The sequence below is a fragment of the Narcine bancroftii genome, chromosome 1 (assembly GCF_036971445.1).
Source record: "Narcine bancroftii isolate sNarBan1 chromosome 1, sNarBan1.hap1, whole genome shotgun sequence".
Taxonomy (NCBI): Eukaryota; Metazoa; Chordata; class Chondrichthyes; order Torpediniformes; family Narcinidae; genus Narcine; species Narcine bancroftii.
The window spans coordinates 59698522-59722511 of NC_091469.1; the positions used below are offsets into that span (position 1 = coordinate 59698522).

At 40.1% G+C, this 23990-nt stretch overlaps 1 protein-coding gene across 1 annotated transcript in view; it reads right to left on the reverse strand.

Moving 5' to 3' along the window:
* Positions 1-295: 295 nt before the first annotated feature.
* The window catches only part of fbn2a (fibrillin 2a), a 353303-nt gene continuing 329608 nt past the window's right edge, over positions 296-23990 (reverse strand). Inside the window, exons 64-66 of the mRNA XM_069927980.1 lie at positions 5343-5574; positions 2687-2858; positions 296-1839 (exon numbers count right to left, since the gene is read on the reverse strand). Of these exons, the coding sequence (XP_069784081.1) occupies positions 1465-1839; positions 2687-2858; positions 5343-5574 (779 nt within the window). The 3' untranslated portion in view covers positions 296-1464. The remainder of the gene's footprint in view (positions 1840-2686; positions 2859-5342; positions 5575-23990) is intronic.

Consider the following 23990-nt stretch of genomic DNA (forward strand, 5'->3'; position numbering starts at 1 on the left):
AGTTTTATTTTCCTTACAAATGGGAAACTATCACCATTTTATGCAGGACATGGTAAAATAATTACTAAATAGATCATACAAAAAATAGATTAAAAAAAATCTCAAATACATACCAAAATTAGCCTTTTTGAGCAGCAAAGCTGCTTGTGATAGTGGGATGGGCAAATTCTTCCTGCATGTATGTATATGGTCAACACATTAAGTTGGATGCATATGCCACATTTATTATGTACTGCTCCTGGTTTTTGGCTACATCCACTCACTAAGTAAAACATTCATCACTTAAAAATTGATATATCCCAAAATAATAAGCTTTATTGTAAGAAAAGTTGTTGGTGTACGGACACTTAAATTGACAGGATTAAGCACCCCCAAAACAAAATGTTTATTTTTCAGGCTTTTTTTTTAGAATTTTATACAAATCTTTGTTCTCCCTTCTAAATAAAATGCATATTTATGCTAAGAAATCTTCACTGCAGAAGGAAAATAGATCTTTCAACAAAACAGGTATGTATTAAAATTAGGCTCATTTCCTTGCTATTACAAGCAGGGAGGTACCAACTTTCACAAAGTCATATTTTTAATGCATTTATCCATGTCTCAATTGTTGACCAATATACCCCTGATATAGAACACATTTGTACAGTATATAAAAAGAAGACTTTACAATCTTCTAGTCAGCAATGATCAGGCATTCAATGTGCACAATTAGTTTTTGTTCATGAAATGTGTTTGAATTCATAAACCGATAGAAAATTGCTGCACAGATTGTGATGGATACAAAACAGAATTCCCAGTTTCTTACTGACAATATTCTAGAGTTTGGTTGCACAGTTCGCTGACCCTGATAGAATAAATATCATTAGCACCTGTTTTCTGTACAAGCATCTTGAAGGTACAGGTTTACTGCAATCTACTAGCATGAAAGTGAAGGAATGTAACCCATTTTGTTCTGGGCTCTCGTACCAGTTATCTATCATATATTGCACCACTTGAAAGAAAAGGAAATGTGGTGAAGGAATTGGTTCCTCTGAGAATGCCCTTTGGTATACAGTACAGTCTGACTTAGCATTGCTTACTGATATTAATAGAATATGAACAGTTACACAATATTATCTGTAATCCAGAGAAATGGCTCATTATTGATGCTATGCTCTAAGTTATTGGAAGCCATTTACAATTCTCTCTCACAGACTCTCACGTAAAATATGAGCTCATTGACTGAGGCAACTGAGGTGATATTAAATATACAGTAACCATGATTGAGGTTATATGCAGTATTGTTAATACTGCAGTGTGTAAAACTCAATTTAAAAAAAAAAATCATGCAGGCCAGAATATGAAGTCAAGAAGTTCATAATGGAGAATGAAAGCTGTTGACTGTAAAAAGCTTTTTGAAAGCACACGTTTGTGATAATTGAAAAAAAATTATTGTTAATAGAAATAATGCAAGTCTCAGCTTGTTTAATGAAGCTGGATCTGTAGTCTCATTTTGAGAGCTTCTCCCAGCTCACCAAGGAGGTAGTCATTGTCATTTTTATCTTCCAGTTTCTGCAATGCTTTTTTCTTATACAGAGGGATACTAGTAATTTCCATTGTGTAAACACCTTCCAGAGGTCTCTTCTTGGTCACATGCAGGTAGCTTAGGCCATTCTTCTGGTGGATACGGAAGTAGCTGTCATCATTTCCATAGGAGATAACATAACGGACATGATTGCTGAGTGGTTCAATGGCAGGGACAAGTTCTAAAATGTGCTTCTTGTAGTTCAGTTCTGAGATATTTAGATTCATTTCGATCGGAGTGTCCATATCCAGACTAGCCAGACTAATCTGTCCACCCTGCCATCAAAACAAATGGGAAAACAGTATTAATAATTAAGGTTAATGAAATATTTTGGGTGCTCTTTTTTTTTGGAATCCTCAAGATAGTCTGGAAGTTAGTCTGTATAATCTGAGTAAACTTCATCCAACGAATTCCATCTTCATAACAGATCAATGAATGTTTATCTAACCCCACATATTACTTTTGGATATGTTGGGCAAAAAACAAAAAAATGAACTGCAGATAGAGGAAATCTGAAGTAAAAATAGAGTTCTGAAGATTCAGCAGATCAGACAAAACCTCAGAGATGGAAGAAAGTTAATGTTTTATATCAATGACATTTAAATATCTAGTTATGGCATTTTATTTTGATGGTATAAAAATATATTTCTGCTATGAAAGAAAATAGGTATTTAAATAAAAATTATGTACTAAAATGAGGCTAACTTTCTGGCTTTTCAAGTAAGTTCTAACTTTTATAAAGTCAGAATTTTTGTTATATTTTTCCTTGCATTAATTTGTTGATCATGGTATCCTTATGCAGAACACAATTGTATAGTTTATGAAAAGATTGCCATCTTAATGTTAACAATATTTAAGCAATCAATGTACACATTATATTTGTTTATGAAATGCATTGAAAATATAATGCAGAGTAAACTATTCCACAATTTATGCTATTCTAAAACAGAAATTCCAATGTTAGTTACTTAATGGTGAGATCTGATTTTTGGTTGATTATGATGAGTCATTGAGACAATATTTTTCTGTATGATCACTGAAAATACAGATTTACTACAGACCTGAATATGAAGAGATATAACATAAGATTCTGACTTAAGGAATGAAACAAGAGATAGTTACCTGTTCAGATTGGGTAATATTGGCATTTCTTCTTTTTCTGCCACGACTCTTGGAGTAGCCATTGATCTTACATTCATAGCAGGTTTCATGAGATAAAAGATTTTCATCATCAGGTTCACCATCAAAAGGCAGGTATTGACCTTTATTGAATCCCATACCAGACACACAGTGACTGTGGAACAATATGAGGGAAAAAAAATTCAAAATAAATAATACAATTTAAAAATAAAATATCTATTTGTTATCAATCAGCACATTTCTGAATTAATTGAGTTAATTTTTATATCTTATTTCTGTTTTAATACCTTCACTTTCTTTCAAGGCTGGATCAATTTGTAACTGTCTTCTGAAAGAAATCACCTTTATACTGTTGAGTGGAATCATCTGTTAACAGCTTGGTATTCCTGTTGCCCTAATTGATTCCAGCATTGGGATCTGGTAGCACCTTCACAAAGTGTTATTAAAATCGCCAAAGCACATTTACAAATGTTGATTAATTGGTTAATTGATTCCATAACTCAGCCTTTGATAGTTAAGCTCAATCACAATTGGGTACAGGCCTTAAATGCTTGTCTTGTTAGTAATGTCAGATCCTAAAAACAATTAAGTTACATTTTCACTGAAGTCTGCATGCTCATGTCAGTATGAAGCACTGGTTTTTGTCTCAGGAACATTACTGGACTTTGGATCAGACTTTGCAGTTAGAAATAAAAAGGATTGTGGTGAGCTGAGTTGTTACTTGAAAATGGCAAATATATGTGAAATCTCTTAAATATATAAAGTATTTGAAACTTTGGAAACAACTTTCCTTAGGTAAAGAATTAACAATGAGTGTCTGTACTCATCTGGCAAGTGTGTACTAAACGAGATCCCAGATGAAAACATAATACTGTTTAAACTACATCAATTAGTTTCTATTCAGTTGTCATGTGATAAATTCAAAACATTATTGGTCCTCAGAGTGTGAATAAATTGATTTATCATCTGAATATAGGGTAAGAAAAATTGACTGTTGCTAAATGATATAGAAGATTGCACCAAGAAGAAACACACTTCAGAACTGGCTGATGAAAAGCAAATTAAATTGAGTAAATTGTGCAGTGGCTTATTTCAGTAGAAGTAAAAGGGAATGAACACACAGGTGGAGAGCTGTTGGCAACTCATGGTGAGGAACGCACACAGGCTGCAGGTGACTTACGGTCAAAGGACTCACACCAGGACTGCTGGAGACTGGCTGAAGGGGTACCCTGTATCAGAACCAGGATGCAAGATGGTGTCTAGGGCAGGACTGGCTCCTGAGGGGCCTCGGGTGCTGAAGGCTTCCTGATCTCGTTGGAAGTTTGGATCTGGAGCTTCTGATGGCTTGGAATGAAGTCTTGTGTGGTTGCAGAGGTTACAGGAGTGCTGGAGGTGAATCCACGGACACTCAGTAACTCTGAAGGGACTCTCTTCTCCTTCTCTTTCTTTACTGTAAAGGGGCACCGGGCAATTTCTGTTGATGGCAAATCTTTGTCTGCCTTATAGCAGACTAAATGTTATTTTTGTAATATTACATCTGACAATAAAATAATCTTGTACACAGGGCAGAGGAATGAAAAAACTGGGAAATACTAATTCAATGGTGTCTAGCTACAGTAAACAAGGTCGATAATCCCTTGCACCTTCATGAGATCCAAAGTAAGTATATAGTTTGTAATTCTAGAGTGTCTAGCTCCTGGCACACTTCCATACATAAAGAAACAATCTACATGATCAACAGGATCCAGATCAAAGTAATTCACTTTGATCAATCATTACTGTATGTCATCTAAGGATGGGCTGGCAATGCTTTCCAACGATCCAAATTCACAACCTCTTCCACAGGGGCATTAGGTGCACAAGGAAACCACCCCTTTCTTGGGATATAATTTGAGTTAAATATGTCCAGTTTTTTTTCCCCTATTGTCATCCAATCAAATTGAATAGCTTCACTTTTTGGACGACAGTGATTTGGAAGATGGCTTATCATGACCATCTCAAAGGTAATTAGGAATAGACAGTAAAAGCTGAATTTATGAATGATGTCCACATTTCATGAATAAAATAATCATCTAGAGGGTGAGAATTTTAAAAAAAGAACTTCTTTCCAGAAAGCATGAGAACTAGGCAGGTATCTGATGAATTTAAATTGTGAAGTAGAAAGTTCAAACAAATAATTAGATGTGTTTTTGTGGAAAATAAATATAAATAAATGAGATTGACCTGCTTCTGGGGTGTAGATTCAATGTAATTCTGTTTTAAATTAAATGATTTTACCTATTGACTGCGAATTAACAATATATATTTTGAAAATGTTTCATAATTATAAACCACCACGGGGAATGTCATAATGGCTCACATCAAAAATGCGACATTAGTCAAACAAGAGTCAATGAAAATATTACATCAATAAATCAATGACACCTAGCCAGAGAAATAAACCTAACAGTGATAATAGATTAAAATAGTAAGAAAATATGTTATGGAAAGTGGTATTCAAATACACATATTGATTTAAACAAAAATCGTATGTGACAGAGGCAAATAAGGAAAGGACATCTTCATGTTCATACTGTTTACTTCTCTGTTCCAATGTCAGGTTCACTACAGATCAGATTATCAATTCAAGTGCTCTTACCCTTGCCCCACTCTATAGTATCCAGGCGGACAGCCGCAGAGGTAGCCTCCTTCAGTGTTGGAGCAGCCATATGAGCATGGATTTTTATAAGATGAACATTCATTCACATCATGACAGGTATTGGCAAATTCATCAAAATTGTAGCCTGAGGGGCAGGCACATTTGTAGCTTCCAAGGGTGTTGTAACAAGTTGCAGATCCACAAGAAGTTGGGTTGGAGCATTCATTCTCATCTAAATGAAAGAACAATAACATTTAGAAAAGCTGTACCTTGTAACATAATTTGTCCACTATGCTGTTCCAATGCAACCCCACAAGAAAGATCTAGGACAGGATTTTCTGGATTATTTGCTGTAATATCAGTCAATGAATGCTTTCTTCCAGCATGTGGTTATAGCTTGCAGGCTCCAATATATCATGGTCTGTTACCTGCCCATTTTTTGCTTGTGTCCCACAATAGTTCCAGTCACTAAATTACTTGCATTTAAAAATTTCACCCACCAACCTTGCTATTCTTTGAGGTGCTGCATTTGTCTGGCCTCATGGCCAAACTCCATTTTCTTCACCCCAATATCTTTATAAGGTAAAATCTGCATGATCCAGAATTCAGTAACTGGCAGCCTCAAGCCACTGGGAAAAAAACTGAGCCAAATAAAGAGGTGAAAAATACAAAAGTTTAAAATTGCCACCCCAGCAGTCAATCACATAACATGCAACCACAAGTAACCAGAAAATTCAATTATCTGGCATCTACCAATCCCATAGGTGCCGAATACTGGGTAGTTCCATTAACAACTCCATGTAAAATTTAAAATCAGCATCACATTCAGAAAGGATATCTGCAGAATGTTTGGGTTAATTCTAATGACCCAGAGGCAGAATATTTAACATGGCTGCCACTGACTTCAGTGACTTTCCTGAACTTAAGTATGTTGAAAAACCACAAATCTGGAATATGATGTAATTCTTTACATGTCAGAATGGTAAAGAAGGCTTTAACATGAAGCAATACATGATACAGGTCAAAGCAGTTCATTTAATATACACCTCTTGCACTCTATTCACCGTGATTACTGTATGCCATCTAAAGATGGACTGCAAAGGCATTTCAACAATGTAAACACACAATCTCTTCACAAGCGTAGCAGATGCGGGGACATGGCCTGACGGCAAAGGAAGAAGAAATGTAATTCCGTCTTCCCCCAGTTGGACTAATAAATACCCAAATTAAAATACTTAGAAAGTCTTGAAAGTTTGCTCTGAAGCTGTCTGAATGTTAAACGATTACAATGGCTGCCAATACAAAGAAATCGAAAGTACAGATTCAGAAGAAACTTCCTTTTAAGAGTACAGAAGAAATGAGGCCTACCTATCAAGTGGAATCCATGGAATCGATTGGACAGCCACCTAAGCAACAACACACTCCAGCTCGCTTAAGTAATACCCCGGTGCCCTCGCAAGATGGCGCCAGGCTTCCAATTTTTTTCCTCTTATCTTGATCAGCGTGCTTGCGATGTTGGGTGCACTGTAGAGTTGCCGGAGTCTACAATGTCGGGCCCTGCGCGCGATACCACTGCAGGTCCTGGCAGTGCGGAGGCCCAAGGCAGCGCATCGGAAGACACGGGCCCTGGCACTGCCGGGCATGCACGGTGCATCCCGGGTCTGCGATCTTTTGGATAGAGCTTGGGCTGTCAGTTAAGTTGGTCAACAACCGCCTGAACACGTCGAGGCGGGGTCTGTAGGCATGCAGACCAGAAGCAAGGTGATAAAATCGATGGTAGAATCAAAAGAACAACAAAGGAAAACTTCTTTACAAACTGAAGAAATGGAAGAAGAATCACTGACTGTTACTAAAGTGAAAGAAGGTAGGCCTCAAGTAGAATCTTGTGACACTACTTTTGATGCTGTTTTTACAATTTTGGAATCTATAGCTCATCAAATGGGTAATATGTCAACACAAATGTCTACTCAGATTGATCATGGATTTATGAACATGACTGAAAAAAATAAATAATATTTGTGAAGAAGTTTCTTCTGTTAAGAAAGATATTTCTGCTGTTAAAGCTGATGTTAATAGATGCTTGAATATAGTGGATACAATGCAAGACAGTTTTAAGAAAATGGAAGGTACCTTTCATTTTTGTAGAGAACAAGTGGATCGGAATAACGAAAAAATAGAAAAAGTGGAAGATTCTTTTGTTGGATGGGAAATTCAGAAGAAGGACTTATTGAAGAAGATAGATTCTCTGGAAAATCAAAGCCGCTAGAATAATGTTAAAATAGTGGGAATTCCAGAAGGAATTGAGGGTTCAGATCTAATAAAAGAAATACAAAGATCCCTGAAGCACTGAGATTGGATTTTTTTCCAGAAGGTTTGGAATTAGATTTGGCACACAGAGCCTTAAGAAGCAAACCATATCCGGGTCAACCTCCACGGTCTGTTCTGATTCGTTGCTTACAATATCAAGATAGGGAAACTATTTTGAGAGTAGCAGTCCAAAATGCAGGTAGATATCAGTCTCCATTGATGGTACAGGGAAATAAGGTTTTCTTTTACCAGGATTTATGTCAAGAAATTATTAAAAGGTGTAAAGAATTCAATTCTGCTAAAGAGGTGCTTTGGAGGAAGGATTATAAATTTTCTTTTAGATACCCTGCAGTTTTGAAGATTTTTATGGTAATTTCCAATCACAATTTTTTGAGAGTGATTATGATGCTTTAATTTTTGCCAATTCTTTGCCAGACAGGGCTCCTGAAAGGCATTCTTCACCTCGAGGAAGACACCTGATAAGAAGAATGGAAATGGGAACGGGAAGACAAATATGTCAAAGAGCTTGATTGATATTGATGATCCAGAACAAACTTTGGGATTGAATTCATTGGGCTGACTTAGACTTATAATTTTATGTCCGGTTGGGGGGATGGATGTTGCTGAAGCTTTCAGAAGTCATCCACAACCTGTTGGGGGGGTGGGCGGGGGGAGAATTTTATTTCTTTCCACACCTAGTTAAGTGGGGAGTTACTACTTTTGTCGTTTCTACTTTTTTAAAAAAAAACCTTTTTTTTGTGTAAGCTTCATTTTGTTTAGGGAGGGGCTTAGTGGCTGTTTAATTTAGGGGCTATTTAGCAAGGGAAGCTTTAATTTTTCTTATTAAGGAGAGGGTTTTTTATAGATCAAGCTAAAGAAAATATTTTGACTGGGGGACATTTCAATTGTGCATTAGATCCATTATTGGATAAATATCTGAAAATCTTGAAAAAATCAAAAGCAGCAGTTCAATTAGTTCCCTTGATGAAAGACTTAAATTTGATAGGGTTTGGTGAAGGTTAAATCCTACTGAGGAAGACTTTTCATTTTATTCCTTGCATCATGATTCATTTTCAAGGATTGACTTCTTTTTGGCATCAGCGCATTTGCAATCTCGTTTTATTCAAGCTGAAAATAAGAGTAGAATAATTTCTGATCATTCATTGTTATTCATTTCTTGTGTTGGGCCGGAAGTTATTCAATCAATTTTTCGGTGGAGGTTTAATAGAATGTTATTGAAAAAAACCGGAATTTGTAAAATTCTTTAAGGATCAAATTGTTTCTTTTTTAGATTTGAATAGGAATACGGTTCAGAGTAATTTTACTTTATGAGATGCTTTGAAGGCGTTTTTACGTGGTCAAATTATTAGCTATGCATCAAAGGAAAAGAAGAAATTTTTGGCAGAGACTCGGTCATTGGAAAAACAAATAGCTGATTTGGAAAAAAGAATTTCAGAGGAATTGTACGGAGGATAATAAGGCAGCTTTGACTAAATTGAAATTACGATATAATACATTACAAACATATCAATTTGAATGTTTGATTCAAAGATCTATACAACGTTATTATGAGTTAGGGAACAGAGCCCATAAAGTTTTAGCATGGCAACTGAAAACATAACAAGCATCAAGAACTATTAATGCTGTGAGGAAGGATAACTCAGTTACCTTTAAAGCTCTGGAAATCAACGACCAATTTTTTATCATTTTATCAGAAATTATACGTTTCTGAGGGAGTTCGAGATGATGGTTCCATTTTTGTCAGAACTAAATTTGCCAATATTAGGGGAAGATGATGTGAGGAAACTGGATTCTCCTTTTACAGATTTAGAAATAAAGGATGTTATTCAACAAATGCCTAAAGGGAAGTCTACAGGAAATGATAAATTTTATAAAATGTTTTATGATGATCTGTCCTCTTTATTTACGGATGTTCTTCATCAGCTGTTACAGAGTTCTGTGTTGTGTATTGGCCTATGTATTGTGTGGTTTTGTGTTGGAAAGTAACAGTTTGCCTTAGAGAGCCAAAGTGAAGGTGGACTGCCGAGAGAGTGGGAGACAGACTGGGCATATGCAGAAGATGATCTAGAAATTTCTGGACTTGGAAGACAAACCACCACTGGGTGTGGCTGTGAAGTGGAAGGAGGCCCAACCAGAGTCAATGTCTGGGAGGCAGTTTAGAATGTTGGGTATTTTAAAAGGGATGAACATTCTAAAAGCAGCCAGAAGGATCTGGACCAAGCCATTGTTCCCCTCTCTGCAAGCAACACAAGAAGACAGCTTTGAATTTTGTGCTCTCTCTCTCTCTCTCTCAAAGATTTTTTGGCTTCAGTTTACCAAACAAACAGAATTTTGTTTATGAACTTTGCTTCAGTTGAGATCGAAGTTTTGTGTCTAAGTTTTTCTGTGGGCTGGTTGGAAATATAACTTAGACTTTAATTACCTATGTTATATTTAGGCTGGGGATTTATTAGTTTTAAACTCTTATAGAAATTTGCATAGTAACCAGTGGGCATTGTTATAAATGGGGGGATTTTGAATTAAAGTTTGAAGGTGAATTTTTGTTAATAAAGTAATTGTTCATCTTTCAGACAGCATTTATATGTTTAGCATTGGCAGTAGCGCGTAAATGTTTTGCGATTTCTTGGAAAGATGAGGTTGAGATAAAAGTAAATTGTTGGCATAATGAGCTGAGGTATTCATATGGAGAAAATAACATATAATCTGCATAATTATGATTTTTTTTGTTAAGATGTAGTCGCCTTATTTGAAATTTATGAATTTAGTAATATCTTAAACTGCCGTATGTATTTTTTTTCAACGCTTCCCTTGTGGGGTCTGCTGAGGGTGGGGGGAAGGGGGTGGGATAGTTGTAGTTTTCATTTTTATATTATGGCTTTTGTAAACGTTTTTGTTTTGAAAATATTAAATAAAGTTTAAAAAAAAACAAGGGTAGCAGATGCATGGGAACATCACTATCTTCTAGATCACTCAGACGTTACATGTAATTTTATTGAAACATATTCTGGCTTTTACAAGTTCTTATCTGCCTTTAAAATCTATGCATCTGAAATATTAATTCTTCAGCTCAGTGGCAGATTCTTGATGATGCTCCTCTGAAATTCAGAATGATCTGCTTTGTTAAAGGCAAACTATATAATTACAAGTTACTATTGTTGGTCCATAATATACACTGTGATCAATTTTGTTATATGACTGGCTAATATGCAGCCGGCGGGCAGCAACCTCCTTTGAAGAAGACCGCAGAGCCCACCTCACTGACAAAAGACAAAGGAGGAAAAACCCAACACCCAACCCCAACCAACCAATTTTCCCTTGCAACCGTGTCTGCCTGTCCCGCATCGGACTTGTCAGCCACAAACGAGCCTGCAGCTGACGTGGACATTTACCCCTCCATAAATCTTCATCTGCGAAGCCAAGCCAAAGATGCTTAGGTAAATTTATTGAATGAGTTTAACTTGAGAAACAAAGCAGCTCTCTTCTGCAGATTGGCTTCATTAACTGCTGTTTATGTTCAAAAGTTCAAAAACAACATTGTTCAATGGTGTATTCATGGTCAGATGGGCAAAGATAGTAACATAAAGTGCAAATGGCAACCATATGGCATAGGAGCAGAAATAGGCTATTCAGCCCTTTGAGTCTGCCCCACCATTTAAAGGTAAAGGTGAGTTGATCCAATTTTCCACTCAGCCCCTCCCCCCCACATCTGGGCTTCTCTCTATAACCTTTGATGATCTGACTAACCAATAACCTATCAACCTTTGCCTCAAATACATCCAATGTCTTGACATCAAACCTGTAGACAAGGGCGCTGTTGTGGTCTGGCGTACTGACCTCTATCTGGCCGAAGGCAGACAACAACTCTCAGTCATCTCCTCTAACTGACTCCTCCAACGGGACCCTACCAAAATTCATCAAACCACTGTATCACGCACCATCTTTGAACTCATCACTTCCAGCCACCTCCCTGGCATGGCCTCCAAACGTATAGTTTCCCAACCATGTACTGCCCGTTTCTACTTCCTACCCAAGAAATACAAACCCAATTGTCCCGGCAGACCCATCATGTCTGTCTGCTCCTGCTCCACTGAATTGGTCTCCGTTTACCTTGACCCTGTTTTGTCCCCCTGGTCCAGTCCCTCCCTCTTACATCCAGGACACTTCACACACCCTCCATCACTTCAACAACTTCCAGTTCCCTGAAATAGATCGCTTCATGTTTACCATGGATATGCAATCCCTATACACCTCCATTCCCCATACTGAAGGCCTCAAAGCCCTTCATTTCTTTCTGGACAATAGAACGAACTTGTCCCCCTCTACCACAACTCTCCTCCAGCTGGCAGAACTTGTCCTCAGCCTCAATAATTTCTCCTTTGACTCATCGCACTTTCTTCAGGTTAAAGGAGTAGCCATAGGTCCCCGCTTGGGGTCTAGCTATGCCTTACTTTTTGCTGGCTATGTGTAGCAATCCATGCTACAAGCCTACACAGGCAAAGTCCATCAACTCTTCCTCCGCTACATCGATGACTACTTTATTGCTGCCTCATGTATCAATGATGAGCTCATTGACTTCAACCACTTTGCTGTCAACTTCTACCCCAACTTCAAATTAACTTGGCCCATCTCCAGCAATTCCCCCTTTCCTCGATCTATCACTGGAGATTCTAACTCCCACAGCTACCTCAGCTACACCTCTTCCCACCCTGTCCCCTGTAAGGATTCCATTCCACTCTCTTAATTTCTCTGCCTCATCTGCACCCAGGATGAGAACGTCCATGCCAGATCATCAGATATGTCCTCCTACTTCAAAGAATGTGGCTTTCCCTCTACCACCATCAACTCGGCCCTCACCCGCATATTCTCCATTACCCGCACAACTACTCTGGTCCCCTCCACCCTCATGTGCAACAAGGACAGGATTCCTCGTCCTCACCTACCGTCCCAACAATATTTGCATCCAACACGTCCTCTTCTGCCATCTGTTGTGTGATGGTGTAGCGGCCCGTTCAACCCTGCACAATTCTGGGAACCCCTTTTTAGAGTGACATGGGTGAATGAGAAAAATCGAATGCATAATGGCCAAGATTGTCTGTAGCCCACAGTACAGACCTTGCCACAAGAATGCTTTCTTTTCCATTCCTCTTTATTTCAACTCACAAGAGCATATTGCAGTTACTTGGGACAAGAGATAAGTCACATTCCACAGTGTAATCTGTTACAATGTACATGGTATTCAACCTCTCCCAGGTTGAAACCTCTCCCAATTGTCCATTAGTTTTAGAGGCCCTTCACATGCTAATCTCCCTCAGGAAATGGGGCTGGCTCATTGATATTGAAAGCTTGTAGTGCTCCAACCAGAATGTCCTGTTTCTGGGGATACAATGGTGCTCAGACCAAAGAGATATTTCTGAGACGGCCAAGAATGAAACTTTGAATTTTGCCATCCCCTCAAATAAAATAGACTCCCAGAGCCTCGAGGGCCCCCTAAAGTATTGGCAGCAGAACATATCCCACCTTACCATACCTCATGGGGTGGGGACTGTTGGGGCCTTTATTTAAAAACACTAAATTGGCTAATTTTCTGTCCTGACTCCTTCTGGCTATCATTACAGGGATCCCACACAAGCACTTAGGGATCTCCCATAAGAAAGCCACATTCCTATGGGGACCAGAACAACGGGCTGCTTTTGACACAGCAAAGCAAGCTGTGAAACAAGCACTGCCACTTTCCCCCTGACAGGAAGGTGTTCTTTTTAAATTACAGATCTCGGCCAGTAAGGCAGGTGCTGAATGGAATCTCTGGCAGAAGATCCAAGGGTGCGGAGTCCTGCTAGTCTTTGGGACAGAATCTCCGCCTGGTGTCGCTGCTCCTACAACCCATTTGATACCAGGACATCGGCCAACATTTTCCTTAGGATCGCTTATGATTTAGCAAGCACCTGGACAGTGACAACGAACTGACGACTGACCAACAAGACAGTTCATCATGTATTATGAAAAAAAATCGTCCAGGAGAACAGCTGTTGCTCTGGAAACTATCACTGGACATTCTATCTTGTCAAGTCTTTAACCTTTTCAAAAATTGCGAGTTTAGCTGTAGTTTTTATAATGCATAATGTCTCTAAGCACACTCAGAGAACCGGAAATTTATAGATACATAATCGGAGTGTGGATGTAAAGTTACAGTTTGTGAGCTGACCAGTTAATGATCAGACCATGGAAGGAAACGTATATATTTTGTTTTGCAATGACAGCTTCATCCCAGAAACTCCCATTAACAGAAAAAAAACACCTCATGGGGTGGGGACTGTTGGGGCCTTTATTTAAAAACACTAAATTGGCTAATTTTCTGTCCTGACTCCTTCTGGCTATCATTACAGGGATCCCACACAAGCACTTAGGGCACCCGTTCGAAAGAGAATGTAAGCAGGAATGGCATTCTGGTGTCAAAAGTCAGCCTGGAAATGCAGACGCCCCAGGTACATCCCGGATGTATACCCGCTGGCCTGCCCCCTGCCTCACCATGGGGTAGCACGGTGACAGGCATCTGGGCTCTGTGCGTGAGGAGTGCCCAAGCATGAGGCCAAGGACGCGCCAAGAAAGGGCTCTGGCACCTGATGGATGACCTTCCATTGCCTGATTGCAGACGTTGGTGGTAAGGGTGCTCACATTTGCCAGCTAAGTCGGAGAACCCAGGCATAGGAGTTGATGACAAAACAAATTCCTTTTTCTATCCTCCCCTCTGACACTGGGGAGCAGCTCACACAGCACCCTGGCCCATTGGTAACACAATAACCCTGTTTGGTCGTGGCTGGTGAGGTGTTGCCATTGAATTTGACAATGTGCCTTGTCCAGCATTCGGATGACACTAGACAATATATTGACCCACTTGATCAGTACTGTTTTTTTTACATGTTTTGACGTCTTATGATGTCGAGTGGTGTGACCTCCGAGGGGTATATTGTATTGAGAACCTGGAGGCAGGTAGAAGATTATCACATTGCACATGGACAGCAACTCCTCGCCCCTCTCATTAATTATACTCACTTGACCAAACTAATAAGCAGATCACCTGTTTAATGGAGGAAGTAGGATGAACCATGAGTCGAGCGAAGGTAGATTTGACTAGAGGGACAGTTAATCCGAATCAGGTCACCCAAATTTCAGCTCATCTTTGGTGGGATATCTTTAAGGGGGGGGGGGGAAGTCCCCCAAAGCCAGCAGTATACTTAATCTGGTTTAGCACCCTGTTATTCTTATGTTTGTCGCCGTGGTAATCCTATTGTTCTTAATTATTTACCTGTGGATTAGGCTTAAGCGGATGATAGGGAAAGTAGAAAAGACTGCAAGAAGGGTACAGTATAAGTTTTTGAAAGTGACGGAAGGTGTAGAAAGGAAAGGGAGAGAGAGAAATGCTTTCATTTAATTATATTATGAACGAGGTGTTGATCTCTGGATCAACAAGCAGGGAACTGTGGAAGAAAATCTGAACACTAAGGGCTAAGAATCCATCCATTAGAACATACGAGAAGCCAGCTGCATATTACTCAGGCAAGGGCAGGAACCACAAGGCTATGGCTTATCTACAAGCATGTCTGCACGCACACAATGCTCCAGCTTTCTCCAAAGTTCTGATAAAAGATGGCTTGTCTCGCAACTTGTTCCGCTGATGTGTCCAAACCGCTGACATTGTGAAATTACTGATACTGTATAACAACTTGTTTACTTCACTGTATAAATTGGGCTGCTTTGCAATGCTGGCCCAGGCTGGGTGTGATTTAGCTCCCCAAGATATCTCGCTAATAAAACTCTTCCGAAACGTCACCCTGGTGTTCGTAGTGAAATTCTTTCTCCTCAACAACCTTCAAGCTAACCTGCACAAAGACTCCCAGGTCCCTTTGCATCTGGGTATTTTCAATTTTCTCCCCATTTAAAAAAACAGTCTGCCTGTTTACACTTTCTGACATTATACTTAATTTGCCACTTCTCTACCCATTCACCTAATCAAAGACCTTCTGCAGTCTCGCTGTTTCCTTAACACTAGCTTCTCCTCCACCCACTTTTGTATCATTTTCAAACTAGATCATAAACCATTCATTCCATAATCCAAATCATTGCTATACAACAGAAAAGAAGCGGCCCAACAATGACCCCTGTGGAACACCACGAGCAACTAATTCAATATACAATTTATTGTTGTGAAATAAAGAGTGTTATATTACATGAAATTGCCTTTTCTCTGCTATCTTCTTCTTTAGCTTGGCTTCGCGGATGAAGATTTATGGAGAGGTAAATGTCCACGTCAGCTGCAGGCTCGTTTGTGGCTGACAAGTCCGATGCGGGACAGGCAGACACAGTTGCAGCGGTTGCAAGGGAAAATTTGTTGGTTGGGGTTGGGTGTTGGGTTTTTCCTCTTTTGTCTTTTGTCAGTGAGGTGGGCTCTGCGGTCTTCTTCAAAGGAGGTTGCTGCCTGCCGAACTGTGAGGCTCCAAGATGCACGGTTTGAGGCGATATCAGCCCACTGGCGGTGGTCAATGTGGCAGGCACCAAGAGATTTCTTTAGGCAGTCCTTGTACCTCTTCTTTGGTGCACCTCTCTCATGGTGGCCAGTGGAGAGCTCGCCATATAACACGATCTTGGGAAGGCGATGGTCCTCCATTCTGGAGACGTGACCTACCCAGCGCAGTTGGATCTTCAGCAGCGTGGATTCGATGCTGTCGGCCTCTGCCAGCTCGAGTACTTCGATGTTGGAGATGAAGTCGCTCCAATGAATGTTGAGGATGGAGTGGAGACAACACTGGTGGAAGTGTTCTAGGAGCTGTAGGTGATGCTGGTAGAGGACCCATGATTTGGAGCCGAACAGGAGTGTGGGTATGACACTCCTGTTATTAGGCAGACAAATTCACCATCAGCAGAAATTTCCTGAAGCGCCTCTTACTGTCAGAGAAGTGCCCGTGAATTCACCTCCAGTGCTCCCGCAGCCTTTGCAACCACACAGAGTCCAGTACAAGCCATCGGCCACTGGAGCTCCAGATCTGAACCTCTCTTTGGGACCTTTCAGTGCCCTTGGCACCCTCTTGTATCCCAGTTCAAAGACCTGGTACCCATTCAGCCAGTTTCAAACCAATTTCCAGCCTGGTGTGATTCCCTTGATTGCAGTCTCGAGTAGCCCACAGCCTGCATGGATCCCTCCCCTTGTCACCAACAGCCTGCCACCTGTGTGGTTCCTTCAGCCACAAACCCCTCACTGGACCGTCAACGTGGTAACAGTTCCTTGGGTTGTCTCCTCTGTTTTTCCTTCTCAGATTGGAATGGTGGGGGGAGGAGGGGTGTTGTCACTCCTTTTTATGGTGCCCAGCACCAGTTCTCCATTTCTCCAGAGTCTGTAATCTCTCGTGGCTGCTGTTGATCATAGTAGTTGCCAAATTGGGCCCAGACACAGTGGTCATGGGATTTTAAATTAAACCATTGTCAGATCCTTTAAGCTGACAGCATTCAAACTGGGTGGTTGGACCCCGTGGGAATGCTGTATCTCCACTCCCCAGTCTTCGTGGGTCTGAGTCAGCTGCAGCATTGCCGTTACAGCAGATCCGGCAATGCCGCCGTTTACACACAGGCAGCTAACCAGAACGTGATTCCTATATTCCAACTCTCTACCTCCTGCCAATCAGCCAATGCTCTACCTAAGCTAGTATGTTTCCTCTTACACTATTGGTTCTTGTCTTGTTAAGTAGACACATGTGAGGTACCCTGTCAAATGCCTTCTGAAAATCGAAATAGACAACATCCACTGCATCTCATTTATCCAGCCTGCTTGTCAATTCTTCAAAGGATCCCAATATGTTTATCATGCAAGATTTTCCTTTAAGAAACAATGCTGGCTTTGGCCTATCTTGTCATATGCCTCCAAGTACTCAGTTGCTTCATCCTAGTCAATCGACTCTAACAGCTTCCCAACCACTGACATCAGGCTAACTGGTCTGTCATCTATTTTCCTTCCTTCATAAATAGTGTAGTGACATTTGAACATTTCCAGCCCTCTGGGACCACAGCAGAATCTATTGATTCCTGAAAGATCATCACCAATGCCTCCACAATCTCTACTACTACTTCTTTCAGGAACCAAGGGTGCAATCCATCTAGTTCTGTAGACGTATCCACCCTTAGATCATTCATCTTTCTGAGCACCTTCTCCCTTGACAATGTAACTGCACTTACTTCCTTTCCCTGATACCCTGTGATATCTGGTATACTGCTAATGTCTTCCACAGTTTAGACTGGTGAAAAATACTCATTTAATTCCTCTACCATCTCCTTGTTTCCCATTATTTTTTCTCCAGCATCATTTTAAATGGTCCTATATCTGCTCTCACTTCTCGTTATTTGAAGAAGGTTTTTGTATCCTCTTTGATAATATTTGCTAACCTAAATTCATACTTCATCTTTTCCTTCCTTAAGAATTTTTGAGTTACCTTCTGCAAGTTCTTAACAGTTTTCCAATCCTTAATTTTCTTACTAATTTTTTCTTCTTTCCCTTTTGCTTTTAGGTTGGCTTTGACTTCCATGTCAGCCACAGTTATGGTATTTTTCCATTTTAAAATGTCCTCTTTATTGGTATTTATCCTGCACCTTCTTCACTTCTTGTAGAAAATCCATCCATTGCTGTGCTGTCAACTTCCCTACCACTGTCCACTTCCAATCTACTTCGGCCAGTTCCTCTCTCATGCCAGTGTAATTCCCTTTAGTCCAATGAAATAGTGACACTTCTGACTTTAGTTTCTATTTGCAATCTCAAATTGAACTCAATCATTGCCCCTTATTCTAAGCTCTCTAATCACTTCGGGTGATTACACAACACCAAGTCCAGTATAGCCAATCTCCTAGCTGCTCTAAAAAGCCATGTCAGAGGCTTTCTACAAATTCTCTCTTCTGAGATCCAGCCCCAACCTAGTTTTCACAATCTACTTGCATTTTAAAATCCCCCATGACTATCATAATATTCCCCTTCTGACCCAACTTTTCTATTTGCTGTTGTAATTTTTCGTCTACATTCTGGCTTCTGTTTGGAAGTCTGCATACAACTGCCAAACGTGCTTTTTCACCCTTGCATTTCTTAACTCAACTTTCAATGATGCTATATCTTCTGATCCTTTGTCATCTCTATCCAATGATTTAGTGTTGTTCCTGACCATCAGAGACACACCATCCCCTCTTCTTACCTGCCTATCCTTTGAATTCAATATACTGTGCATCCTTGGACATTAAGCTCCCTATGACATTTATTCTTTAGCCATCACATCATATGTATCATTGCGAGGCTGTCCAACAAGCTCATCCATTTTCTTATGCTGTGAGCATTTAAATATAAAATCTTTTGCCCTAGCGTGGACTTGTAGGGCCGAGATGGCCTGTTTCCATGCCATAAACTGTTATATGGTTATTTGTTACTTTTGACTTTTCCCTCGTTGCATTGAAACTCATCAATTTTGCCCTGTCTTTCCACACAAACTCTCTTTGAGCCTACTTGTGTGCCAACTGTCTCTTCCTCTTTGCTTTGTTTCCCGCCACCTTGTGAATCTAGTTTTACCTCCCCCTCCTCCCCCCATAGCATGTGCAAATTTCTCTGCCAGGATATTGGTTCACCTACAGTTCAGTCGCAAACCTTCCCACTTGCACAGATCACCGCTTCCCCCGAAAAGATCCCAATGATCCAAGAACTTGAAACACTACCCCCTGCACCATCTCTTCAGCCACATATTTGACTGATCTATCTTCCTGTTCTAACTTGCCTCAGCTTGGGGTACTGGGAGTAATTCAAAGATTACCACCCTGAAGGTTCCGCTCTTCAACCTCTTTCCTAACTCCCTAAACTTTCTTTGCAGGACCTCTATCCCACTCCTGTTTATGTCACTGGTACCAATATGTATCACAACCTCTGGCTGCTCATCCTTCCCTTAAGAATATTTTGCACTCATTCAGACATATCCTGCTCTTAAACACCCAAGAGGCAACACACAATCATGGAGCCACTTTTGTGGCCACAGAATCTCCTATTTGTTCTCCTGACTATTGAGGTTCCAATGATTATTGCTCTACCTGATTACAGCCTTCACTTCTCCATTAATTTGGCTGCTGTCTGGCCCAGATGGGTCATCCCCATCAGCTTTATCCAAAGGGGTATACTTGTTGCTGATGAAGAATGGCCAAGGAGTACCCTGCACTGTCTGCCTATTTCCTTTCCCTCTCTCTCTCCTGGCTGTCACCCAGCTACCTTTCTCCCGCTTCCTAAAAATAATTGTGCTCTGTAACTCCTGTCTATCACCCCTCAGCCTTCCGAGTGATCTGGAGTTCATCCAGCTCCAGCTCCAATCCCTAACATGAACTGTAAGAAGCTGCATTTCTCACAGATGAAGTCATGAGGTATAGAGTTGGCTCATCCTTCAAGATGAGATTGTTAGGTATGTGGGCCTCTATAAACGTCAACGTTTGACTGACAAAAAAAAGAACAGAAGTAGCCAACAAATTTGAAAACTTGGAAGAACATTCACACATTATTTTCTAAATATAACAAAACTGAATTGCTACAATGTCAAGCTTCAAGAAATAGAGCAGAGAAAGGAATTCCATGATCTAGACTCTATAGGCCCTTTTATACTGCAAAGATATATTCCCATAGACATAACCCATCTTAGAAAGCCGGCCGGCTTGCGTGTTCACATAGAACCAGAGAAGTCTGGCTCTGTGAGTCCCTTTACACTGCAAGCTGGCTTCCCAAAGCAAAAGAGGTAGGACGTGTATCACCGTAGCATCAGCGTCAACTGTGATGTAAAACATGCCCGGAAGTATCACTGCTGTGCACTCAAATTGGCATTGGAACAACATATGTACTTGATAGCCTTGCCCATTTCGTGCAGTGTTAGAACTCAATCTAAGCTTCTGAACGTTGTAATCAAAATTATTAAGCATGTTCATTGGTAACGATGAAGTCGCTACAATTTGAATTTCGCGCACTTACGTCACCTGCTAAAGACGTCATCATGATGCCATCAGGCCTTCTTGCTTTGAACCAGAAACATGAGTCAACCTTTTGAGATAGACCCTGCAGTGCTATGCTCCACTGCTAAGAGTACCCCCATTGGAGGATCGAAGATGGGTAAGTCTGGATCATCCAATCCGCCGTTGATTTTTTTTTACACAGAGCTTAAAAGGCGGATAAAAGACATCTAATGACACTAAAAATTCAACGTTATACTTTTAAATCAGAATGGTGTGCAACTTCAATTGGAACCTGCAGATGGCAATATTCCCATTCACGTATCTTGTAGTCCTTCATAGTGTCAGAGGTCACTTTTAAAATGTGATGTTGGAGAACAGTGAGCAAGCAACTGCAGTGTATTTTGTACATACTGCAGCTAATATGCATCAGTAATGGAAGAAACAAATGTTTAAGGACTTGGATTGAGTGACATATGTTGCTTTGTTCTTCAAGGTGTAAACCATCTTGTAAATTGATGCTGCAGTCATGCTAGAAATGGACAATATTCTATCATACTTCTGTCTTCTGTCTTATAGGTTGCAGAATGCTCTTGCCCCCACAGTATTTATATCACTAGATCAGTTGAATTTTTTTAATCTATTGTGAGCCCAACATGATGACAATGCCATTAAATGTCAAGGGTAGGTGATTAGATTTTCTCTTGGTCTTCCTACATGCAGATCATTTGCTGTAATCATTTGCTGAGAAATCATTACTGTACACAGAACATAGAAATCTGGTCCACAGTTCAGGCCCTTGGCCTCACAGTGTTGTGCTGACCTAATAACCTATTCTAACAACTGTTTAGAATTTCCCTACTGCAGAACCCACCATTTTTCTCAGTTGCATGCATCTACAGTATCTAATAGTTTCTTAAAAGATCCTATTGTACCTGACTCCACCACCATTGCCAACAGCATATTCCATGCACCCACCATTTTCTGGGTGAAAATGGTGCCTCTTACATCCCCTTTGCACTTACTCCCAAGCACCTTAAAATTATGCCTCCTTGTGTTAGCCATTTCAGCCTAGGAAAAAACCTCTGACCATCCACACGATCAATGGCTCCCATTACTTATATACCTTGATCAGGTCACCCTTTATCCTTCGTCGCTCCAAGGAGAAAGAACAAAGTTAACCCTTGAATGTAATTGAACCTTGTGTAATCGTTATGGTGAAAGAAAAGCCATTGATAAAATCATCTGAAGATAGTTGGGCACATGATGCTGTCCTGACAGTGTTTGACTTTTGACAACCAGATCCTTCCTTTGAGATTTAATTCTAACTATTGGAATATATTTGAGGGATGAGAGACCATAGATGCTGGAATCTAGAGTGATAAAGAAGCTGCTGAAGGTTTGTGGGTCAAAGGTCTCAACCTGAAAATATGACAATTCATTTGCTCCTACAAATGCTGGACTCCTGACTTCTGACAGCAGTTTTTGCATTAGAATATTTCAGAACCATAACTTATTGTTATGAACAAGTCATGAAATTTGTTTTATCACAGGTCTTTGACGCCAAATTTAGTCAATGGTGTCTTGATCTCAATAGCAGTCACAACTCATCCAAACTCTGGACTGCAGCTCTTGGGTGCCTGTTTTGATCAAAGCTGTAATAGAGTTGAGAGGGGAGTGGTTGTGGTGAAGCTCAGTAAGTCACTGGAATCACTAGGGGGGTGCGGTCTGCACCGGGTGACACCATCAGAGGGAGTCTCACCAAAATGACTGTCCATAAAATTTTTGTGCAGTGTTTCAACAGAAATTTATTATTTTTTTAAATAAAAATATTCCTATAGTTAGTTACAACTCAACATTTTTCATAAGCCTAGCTTACATGTATCAATATACCTACAAGGTTAAAACTCTATTCTAATTTACTTTTTGAACATTCTAATGTGCTCCAGTCAGAGCTGTCATTATTATCCAATTACAAGGACACTTCAAATCATGTGGTTTTGTCTGCATGCACTAAAAGCACATGCTGTTGTTTTTGTTGCTGAGGTGTTTTTATAGTCACTGCTTTTGTCAAATTTTCTGGCATTTTAGCTACAATAATTGGTGAGTAAGTGATGCTTGAGAGTACTTCAAACAGTAAATAGCTTAGGTGTGACGTGAAGATCAAGCTCTATCTAATTTTATTTCTCTTTTTCTGACAGCATTGGTTATTCTGGTTGAGACAACAACGTGTGACTTAATGAACAGTCATTGACCTGAAAGATTAACTCTGTCTCTCGAAAGAATTTTGCAAAGAGCAAGACTGTTTTGTTTTCATATCCAACAGATGCATGAAATCAATTCAAATGCACTGGAATGAAGATCATTTGCTCCGTTTCAAACTTCCTTACAGCCTCTTTGCTTAAACCCTACCTTCTATAATGCTTGTCATTTTGTTCATGTTATCATTTATTTCTAAATAAAGCTTTTACCAAACAACACCAATTACAGATGGCAAAATGTTATCTTGAAGATAATTGGCAAAAGGCTTGAAACCATGATTATCATATTTTAGCTACTTAACTGATACTTCATAATGAAAGATGATTGAAAATGGTCAGCTTCTATGTATGAGAATTGTTGTTAGACTATATAATGATACTGCTTATAAAAGAATGCCACTGGCACAGATGTAGCCTAATAGTAGCCAAATAATAATGCATTACAGCTGAATTGTATGCTCACTGGGACTCAGTATCTTTCTCTACTACTGGATTCTGGACTTCCTAATAGAAAGACCACAATCTGTCTGGATTGGCAGCAGAACATTGAGGACCATCTCGCTGAGCACTGGTACACCTCTGAGCTGTATGCTCAGTCCTTTTCTGTTCATGCTGCTGACCCATGACTGCAATGCCCGACCCATCTCCAACGTAGCCATCAAGTTTGTAGATGACATGACAGCAGTTGGCATCATCAGTAACAAATGATAAGTCACACTACAGAGAGGAGGTGGACAATCTCGTGAAATGTTGCAGTCTCAGCATGAACAAGACAAAGGAGATGATTGTGGACTTCAGGAGGACCAAAGACGACCACACACCACTGCATATTAATAGCTTGATAGTGGAGAGCATGGAGAGCAGCAAGTTCTTTGGAGTCTACTTAAGAAGTGATGCATCCTGGACACATAGCATCTCCTCATTTGTCAGGAAGGCACATCAGCAACTGCACTTCCTGAGAAAGCTGAGGCAGGAAAGGCAAATGGCAACCATTCTGTCAACTTCCAAGAGGAGGTCCATCGGGAGCACCTTGGCCAACTGACAGGTTGCTATAAAGCATCGG